The sequence below is a fragment of the Onychomys torridus genome, chromosome 16, assembly GCF_903995425.1.
Source record: "Onychomys torridus chromosome 16, mOncTor1.1, whole genome shotgun sequence".
Classification (NCBI taxonomy): Eukaryota; Metazoa; Chordata; class Mammalia; order Rodentia; family Cricetidae; genus Onychomys; species Onychomys torridus.
The window spans coordinates 40751111-40760061 of NC_050458.1; the positions used below are offsets into that span (position 1 = coordinate 40751111).

The 8951-nt window shown below is 55.8% G+C and overlaps 1 protein-coding gene across 7 annotated transcripts; it reads right to left on the bottom strand.

The window, feature by feature from the left end:
- Positions 1-6211: 6211 nt before the first annotated feature.
- On the bottom strand, positions 6212-8729 carry LOC118597010 (lymphocyte antigen 6H). 7 transcript variants are annotated; one of them, XM_036208239.1, is made up of 5 exons: positions 8566-8729; positions 8191-8308; positions 7609-7736; positions 7061-7192; positions 6212-6818 (listed from the first exon to the last, which is right to left on the bottom strand). In XM_036208239.1, exons 3-5 carry the CDS (start codon positions 7673-7675, stop codon positions 6583-6585), a joined length of 435 nt encoding a protein of 144 aa, XP_036064132.1. In that variant the 5' UTR covers positions 7676-7736; positions 8191-8308; positions 8566-8729; the 3' UTR covers positions 6212-6582. The 7 variants fall into 7 exon arrangements, with proteins under 7 accessions (XP_036064132.1, XP_036064126.1, XP_036064130.1 ...); XM_036208233.1 differs by having other exon boundaries at positions 7076-7192; positions 8566-8636; XM_036208237.1 differs by lacking the exon at positions 8566-8729 and adding an exon at positions 7914-8019 and having other exon boundaries at positions 8240-8544.
- Between the last annotated feature and the right edge of the window lie 222 nt (positions 8730-8951).

The window sequence follows — 8951 nt, forward strand, 5'->3', positions numbered from 1 at the left end:
TGCACACACTCATGCACACAAGAACTCATGGGAGTACCCACTGTCTCTCTTGTCTACGGCTCCATCCCAGACCCTGTCGCCTAGCACTGAGTACCCAACAAGTAATAAAACAGTTGTTGGGGTTGGGGATTTAGCTCAGTGGTAGAGTGCTTGCCTATCAAGTGCAAGGCCCTGGGTTTGGTCCTCAGCTCCAGAAAAAAGTTGTTAAACAGCACATTTGGCCTGCTCTTTCCATCTCTTTTGATGCCTCCCCACCCTTCTTCTTATGGAGTATGGGTGATGCAGAATCCTGAAGGGAATTGAGTGGGAGAAGGGTAAAACCCCCTTGAGCCCATAGTTTCTAACTACTTTCCAGCCCCTGATCCTGGACCAGCATTCTGCCAGCCTGGAACAGAAGGAGCAGAGCCAGAGACTAGACCCAGCCCCAGTTCCACATGCACAACAACCATTAACCAGGATGTTCCACTTGCCACCTCAGGTTCAGGCTGTGAGGGTGCATCACTCAGAGAGGGTCAGAGAGCAAGGAGTGGGGAGGAGAAATCTGAATGGAGGCAGCATGGCATTTCCTGAAAATGAGTGAAGACTTCCATCTCAACATCTACCCACTTTCCTTCCTTCCTTCCTTCCTTCCTTCCTTCCTTCCTTCCTTCCTTCCTTCCTTCCTAAGATTTACATTATGTGTGTTCATGTTTTTCCTGCATGTACATACATGCATCATGCATGCACCTGGTGCCCACAGAAGTCAGGAGAGGGAGATCGATCCCCTGGCACTGAAGTTATGGATGGTTGTGAGCCACCATGTGGGTGCTGGGAACTGAACCCAAGTTCTCTGCAATAGCAGCTCTAAACAGCTGAGCCATCAGTCAAGCTCACACTTCTGTTTTTAAGGGAAGCTGAGAATTGAACCCAAGGACTACATATGCTGGGCAAATGCTCTACCACTGATCCCGCCTTACCCTCGGCATCCTCTCTCTCTCAAAACCACTTCTCATGCATGAAGTGGGAACAATGAGATGAACTGGGTACATCAGGGGCAAAAGTAGATAGCTGGGTGCCATGGCAGGGGGTCCCTGTACCCACAGGGACACAGAGAGCAGGAAGAGCCCAGGATACCCACTGGTGCTGACAGACAGTTGTCCGTGGGGTCAGAGGACTCCACTGACTTCCAAGCAGCCAGACTGCTCCAGAGCGTGGGAAGCAGGGGACACTTGTGATGAAGATGTCAGCGAACCACGGGCAAATCTGTGACACAAACATCCTGACCAAACCCTGCCTGCTTAAATGTGGCAGTGTTTTAAAATATGACACCAGGACCATGGTGGCTTGCCATCAGGAAACTTGGCAATGGAACTCGCTGAATTATCTGCTCATTAAGCCAGGGACATGTGTGGTTGTGCCAACAGATAGGAAAGAGCTTTTCTTTGAAATTCATCAGCTGTTCTTGACTTTAAAAATCTAATTGAAATGTGAATAAATAGTCTAAGGTGAGTATTCTGCTGCTTTTCAAGCCTAGGAGCATAGTCCTTAGCTAGTGGAAAGGCCTTCTGGGAAATGTGACCTCTGGGCTGCTGTCACCATTCAGCCCCACCACAAAGCGTCTGTGCTGCGGACACAGAAACTGAGCAGGAAACAAAGGCTGGAATGGAGGCTGGATGTCTTCATTTGCAGAACACTGTGGTTCGGTGCCTTGATGAGGTCGGTGGGGACTTTAGAAGCGGGGAGTTTCCTTCCCTTCCCTTCAGTTGTGGCATGGTCTGTATTGTCTCAACGTGAAGACCCTTCTGCATACCTGGACCCCACCTGCCCACCGCAGGATTTAGAAGTTACACCTCCCAGCCCTGCAGCTCCAAGCACAGCTCGCCGCTCAGCTTGAGGCTGTGAGCAGGGTTGACCTCGGGAGAAATGAGTCGAAGCTGCCACCCCAGGGTGAGGTGCAGCACCTGTCTCTGCTGGACTCCACCTTCAACTCACCAGCAAAGCCCTGTTACACCCTCTGCCCGAGCCATGAGGCAGACTCTGGGGTCTGCACTAGAGCAGACATTGTGTGTTCAGGGACCACCACTCAGCTAGCTGAGGAGTGCGGTGGTCCTATTCCTGATGTTTTACTTCTAGCCATAACTATTCACCAAGGCAGTCTATGCTTGTCTTAGTCATTATAGCCATTCATATGCTCTTCCCGGCATGGTGCCGAATGGAGTGGGGGAAGGCAGACTGTCACATCTGTCACTTAGGTATCTGTGGAAACTTGGGTCAGCCCAGTGGTCATCAGCTGAGAGGATCTTCATGCTTGTATGTGTCAACTCCCCCAATCTCTTCTGAGGCTGCCTGTGGCCCACCATCACACCATCATCACCCCTCAGATCTGGAACCTTGAGAATGCCTCCATGACAGGGATGTCCTAATTGAGTGGACCCCCCTCCACTTGACTGCATGCTCCCTGTTGAAATGTCTGAGCAACTCCTTCTAGGGGTGTCTGTTCGTCTCTCAGAGGCAAAGGGGGTTTAAGCTTCTGGAAGCACCAGGGCTAGGGGACTCAGGCCCTCACCACTGACCTGACAGTAGCCATCATTTGCTTGCTCTTATGGTGTGGGCCACTTAGGAAAAAACATCACCCGGAAAGCCAAAAACATCAGCTTCCCAAACAAATACGACTAATTAGATTCTGAAGGAAAGCGAAGCCCCGTTATACTACGGATTGTCCAGCAATACACACCTAAGGAGATAAGCAGCCCATGTGAAGAAAGCTCCATGGTCCTACAGAGCGATGCCATTCCAGAAGCCCCAAAGTACCGGAGTGAGAAGGACCGCACCTGTCCCACTCCCCTCCCCCCAGTTTCAGACCCCAGAGAGCAAACTCTAAAAAGATTCTGATAGAGGAGACTCTGGGAGACTTCACCTATGTCTGAATCAAGGGCAGAAGTGGCAGTGTTCCCAGAGGGGTCGTGAGCGTCACTTGCCTCAGTAGCTATTAAAATGCTCCCCCAAATCGAAAAGCCACAGCAAAGACCAGTGGCAGAACCCACAGGGTGGCAAATCTTGAGCATCTTGTCTGGGTGGGAATGCATCATGTTGTGAAGGTCTTTTTGTTTTTTGTTTTGTTTTGTTTGTTTGTTTGTTTGTTTTGGTTTTTCGAGACAGGGTTTCTCTGTACAGTTTTAGTGCCTGTCCTGGATCTCGCTCTGTAGACCAGGCTGGCCTCAAACTCACAGAGATCCACCTGGCTCTGCCTCCCGAGTGCTGGGATTAAAGGCATGCACCACCACCGCCCAGCAAAGGTCATGTTTTAAATCAGTGTGGAAATCGGGCTGCTTCGTAAGTGACGCTGAAAGACAGAGGCCACTTGGAAGAACTCCCTCCTGCCACAACGAAGCTCAGGTGGGTGGATGCCTGAGTGTAGCTACCAAATCTGTCAACCTCCAAGAACACAGAGTGCAGGTTCACGGGAGGACAGGGGCGGTTCTGAGTCAGGAAGCCCCAGACTGTACAAGAATTAGATAGACCTCAATGTGTCCAGCCCGAGCGCACACATAGTAGCATAGAGCAAGGCAGAAGGAAGTAGTCACCAAACTGCCAGACCTACAAAGAGTCATGTATGCCAGAAAGAGGCCAAGGTCAGCAGGAAGGCATCAGGAGCTCCTCAAAAGACACTGTGGCTATTGAACCTCAAGGCTCTATCCTGTATCCACTGGATGGACAGAAACCCTTGACAGTACACAGCCAGAAAGGACATTAGAGCTTAGGAGGACAGAGACATCGCCGTGTTAGAGGACCTATTTCTGCCTAGGATTTCTTCTCTGCCTGCTTCTCCCTTCCCCAGAATCAACCCTTCATATCTGATCACCTCAGCCCATGACACAGTGGTTCTCAATCCTCCTACTACTGTGACCCTTTAATACAGTTCCTCATGTTGTGGTGGCCCCCAACTGTAAAATTACTTCATTGCTACTTCATGACTGTAATTTTGCTACTGTTGTGAATCATAATACAAACATCTGGCATAAAGGATATCTGATCTGCATCCCTTGTGAAAGGGAAAAGGGTCATGACCCACAGGTTGAGAACCACTGTACAGGAGGACAAGGACAGACCCTCTGAAGCCAGCAACAGAAATCTGAAAACAATCTCTCTTCCCTACTAAGGGGTGGCTAACTAAACCAGAGCTGTCCATTTCCAGGACACATGAGCGCTTGAAAACCACAGGTCACTTATAACTCCCTGGAAGGAGTCTGCTAAGGAGTTTCTTAGCAGAAAGGGCGCACGGGGGGGGGGGGGGGGGGGGATATGAGATGGCTCAGCCCATAAAGGTGCTTGCAACCAAGCCTGATGCTGAGTTTTATCCCCAGAACCTACATGATAGAAAGAGAGAAAACCAACTCCATGTTGTTCTCTACCCTTCACCCGTGCACCATGGCACGCACTCACACTACAACAAAACTAAATGTAATTTTTTTTTTTTTTTTTAAAGTAAAGGCCAGGGATACAGGGAACACTCAGCCCTGTCCTGAGAGCCTGGACCTATTACCACTGTGGAAGGCCCCCCAATACCACACCAAAACCGGCCACTGGAACTCTCCTTGAGATGAGGGCATGGGCAGCTCAGGTAAGGCTGCTGAAGGGGCCCGACCCTCTGTGCCTGCTGCCCCTCCCTCAGAAGCCCCTCGGGGGTACAACCAGAAAGTTTCCCTTCTAATTTCATGGATTTCCTTGACAAGACCAAAATCTTGCTCCCGGTTGTTCTTAACGACCATTCAGACAATGTATTTGGCACATGAAGATTTGCCTGAAGGAACGCGGGCTCCAAGCTCATCTCCAGCTGGCAGCTTGGCCTTCCAGAGGCTCCAAGGACTTCTCCCAGGCATCCACACTTGCAGTGTTCCTGCTCCCTCCATATACATCCTTCCCCTGCACCAGCTGTGCTCTGAGCTCCCCAGGCCCCAGGCATAAGCAGGGGCAGCACTTTAGAAGGAGGTGATAGGCAGAACAGCCCATGGCTGCCAAGTTCAAATGCAAACGGAACCACCTCCTTCCAGGGACAAGGCCTTGGCTGTTTCCACGGAAGATTTCAGTCGTCAGCAACCAGTGATGACAGGAAGCTCCCCCTCCCAGTTACCCACCTGAACCCCCACTCTCGGATGCACAGTAACCCGGAGCAATGTCAAGGCTAGATCCTACAGGAACTAGTTCCCTTTCTGGGCGGGTCCAGACCCAGCATGACCATGGGTTTGGGTCAGCTACAGGTGGCATTGTGGGGGAGCACTGGCCAAAATTCGGGCCCCTGAGGATGCCTAGGGTACCCACTCAGTATCTCAGGATGAGCTGGCCACACAAACTATCTGTGGAACATCTGGCAGGCAGCAGGAGGCAGGGCTGGACTCGGGGATAGGGGGGTTTGAAGACCAGTAGCTGGGACAGACGGACCAGGAGAGCTCATCTACCTGTACAAGTCTCCCCCATCTCTCCCACCTTTACCACCTTTGCGTGGGGACAAGCATCCTCAGGCCTCAGGCCTCCATCCATGTGGGACCCCAGCTCAGAGTGGGGCAGGGGATGCAGATATCCAGTGAAGGGGCAGAGCCCAGGAAGTGGGGGTTCCACTTTCATCTGAAGCAACCCCAGAGCCCTCAACCACCCCAGGGCTTTCAGTCACCCAAATCCAAACACCTGGGGATTCAGAGCAGGTTAGAAGCAAAAGAGAGCTGAACAGGCACACATGTCTGCAATTGGGCAAATGTGCATCTCAGGCAGGGTGTGAATGTGCATCTGGACACACATGAGGTGATGGGGATGCTGGTGAGGATATTTCGGTGCCTGTGTGTGCAGGCACCTGTGAGTGCGAGCATGTGACTGTGAGCGGAACAGACACTGACTGTGGTCTGTTGGCACGGGCAGCAAGGCACACACGCAGGCTGGCCATGTGCACTGTGGAATGCATCTAAAAGCACCTCTCACACCCATGGTGAGTTCTCACACCTCCCCCGCAGCCCCACATTGTGATCCTGTCCATTTCAGCGCTCACCTCGCCTTCCTTAAGTGTCCCCTCCCAAGCTCCCAGCCCCAAGCAGCACTACTCAGGGCATCTCCAGGTGCCCCAGCATATACACCCACCGCCCCGAATCCCTGACCATATCCTCACCTATCAGGTGTCTCAGGGCCTGGGCTGGCCCTTGCCCACTACCAAGACCCTGCCCCACATCCAACACCCAGGCTCAGACCCGGGCACAAGACTCAGAAGTGACTTTATTTCTCTGTAGTTAATGCCCCTCAAGCCAGGCTGTTGGGCTGCCCCTGGCTTAGCCTCCCTCCCCTTGGGGACCTGGAGGGTCCCAGTCCCTTGCCCTCACCCTCCCCCCGACCCCAGCTTCCTGCCAGGATGTCTGGTCTCCTGGAGATGTCCAGCCGCCTGGGATATGGAGCTGGTGGAGAAATGGAGAAGGCTCACATCTAGGGAGGTGGAGAGAGAGCCACAGACCTTGATACCAAGCCCTTGCTGTCTCAGCCCTAGCCAGGCCAGGCTGGGGAGGGGCAGCAAGACGCTCAGGGGACAAGCTCCAAAGCCCTGCAGGAGGGAGGGAGGGAGGGGCCTCAGGGCCCAGCCCAGAGGAGAGCGGGCCCCAGGCTCAGCAGGAGCCCCCCAGCCAGGGCCCAGGGGCTGCGCCCCACTGCTGCTACCCCGTTGCACAAATCTTTCTCGCAGCAGTCCACGTCGACTTTTAAGATCCCAGAGTTAATGAACCCCATCAGATAGTCTGAGAAAAAGTGCCGCTTAACGAAGTCGCAGGAGGAAGCACACATCTTGTTCACAGAATGATCCTTCCTGCCTGGGGGAAAGAAGAAGGCATGAGACTAAGGTCCATCTCCACCTGAGCTCTGTTCCTCCTCCTCCCCTTCCCTCCCTCCCCCGAACCCAGGATCCTCCAGATCAGTTTCTGACTTGGAGCCAGGGAGGAACAAGCCAGTGTTGTCTTGCCTCAAACTCATGCTCTTGTTCCAGGCAAGAGGAACTCAGAGGATATCTCTGACCTCTCCCCAGAGCTACCTTTCAGTAGCCTAGTGCCCTTACCAGGTCCAGACTTACTGCTGCTGGGGTCAGTGATCCGCACGCTGGCACAAACGGTGTCGGTCGGCTGGCACTGCTTCGGGGCGCAATGGCTGGAATTGGCCAGGGTGCAGTCCTGGCACCACAGGCCATGGGCTAGGCAGGGCACGGGGAGGGGGTTGACCAGAGGAACCCAGTCCAGGACAGCCAAACCCTGCACCCCCTCTTCCCCAACCTGCTGCAGCTACCATAACAGAACCATGCCCATAGATGAGTTCCACTCCCACAAGACCCGAGTGGGCCTCCAGGCTGACCCTGTGGCAGTACCTGCACATCCTCCCTCCCCCATCCTCTTCCTTTTGAACACAGCACCCCCAAAGACGGGTGGTTTCCAAGACAGGAAAGGCCCACCCTACTTAATAGGAAGCCCGGTGGACCTCTACGCAGTACCAGAAGCCCGTTGGAAAGGCGCTTGATGCCCTCGGGTGCGGGGAGAGCCCCGGTGGCTGGAGCTAAGATATAAGAGTGGTGGTCCCCGAGACATGACCCCTCCCCGCGGGCCCCCGACTCACCCGGCGAGGGGCACAGCAGCAAGGCCAGCAGTGCCAGGCCGAGGCTCTTCATGGCTGCAGGCAGCATGCTCTGAGAGGGCCTGAGAGAGGCGCGGGGGCTACAGGCAGGGGTCCTCTGGGGCGCAGGCCTGGAGGGGAATAGCATCGGTCAAAAGACCCAACGCCAAGGACCCTTCCCTTTTCCAGCCTGAGGACGCGACCATCCCCAGAAATCAAAAGCGCGCGAGGGGAGGGGAGGGGGTCCTTCCAGGAGCCTGAGATGCCCCACCCCCAACCCATCACCCGGAGCATCCACCATCACCCACCGCCTCCCCGCCAGGGAAGAGAAATCTGCCCTCTCCAATGAGGTGGCCGCCCGAGGTCCCCGCAGCCTTCACCCTGCACCTGCGGGTGTCTTCTCTCCCCAGGGAGCTGTAGGTGCGTCCGGACAGGAAAGGCGGGAGGAGGGAGCGCACCTTACCTGCCGGCGGGGGAGGGGTGCACGCCGCGTCCCCGTCCTCGTCCCCACCCCTGGGCTGGGGGGCCGGGAACCCCGCGCCGAGTCCCCTCCCCTGGTCCCCGCGCGCGCGCCTCGGCGCTCACCGCGAATCGGGGCGTGAAGTGCGGGCCTCAGGGTCGGGGGCGCACTCACATCCCTGGGGTGTCCGCACTCCGGGCTCAGCAGCGGGCGCGGCGCGGGGAGCGATGCCCTTCGGTCTCCCTGCGGACCGGAACCGGGGCGCAGCTTCGTCTTTCGGGGAACGCAGCCGCAGACGCGGACCCCGCGCGAGGGGCGGGGCGGAGCTGGGGCGGGGGCCGCGCGCGGCTGGGAGACGCGCGGGGCGGGGGGCGCCCGGGGCTGGAGGCCACGCAGCAGGTCGCCCTACCCGGCCTCTGCTCCCTTCGCCCGCGCGCGACGCCCCCTCTAGGCCTCCCGCTCCCGCCGCAGCTGCCCCCCACCCCTATCCACCTCCCTACCCGGCGTGGGAGGATCCTCCCCCTCCGCTTGGCTGTGGTCCCCTTGCAGATTCTCGGAAGAGCTTTGGCTGCTAAAGGAAACGAAATGCACAAAGACGCAGCGAAGGAGGGAGGTAGCGGTCGTGGGGTTCAGACGCCCAGCCTTGGGGCTCCTCCCTCCCCAACCTCCACCTCGCTTCCGATTATTCCAGCCAGGTCTACTCCTAAGAGCGCCCCTGATGCCGACCAGCAACCCAGCCCCAGGGACTTTTGTCACCAACCACACCCACACCCAGAAGGTGACAATCCTGATCTGAGTACAGGGAGGGTTGGCCAGATTCACACCTTGCGCTCTGTTCCACCTGTCCTTCCATCCCTCCTGGGCTCTGAGTAGCCAGCCACAGTTC

What these genes read in the sequence shown, in the direction of transcription:
- LOC118597010 (XM_036208234.1), bottom strand. An exon ending in GCTGCTGTGCCCCTCGCCGG is followed by an intron (nt 7,193 to 7,608) that starts GTGAGTCGGGGG and finishes TGCCCTGCCTAG; the next exon opens with CCCATGGCCTGTGGTGCCAG. An exon ending in CAGCAGTAAGTCTGGACCTG is followed by an intron (nt 6,819 to 7,060) that starts GTAAGGGCACTA and finishes TCTTTCCCCCAG; the next exon opens with GCAGGAAGGATCATTCTGTG.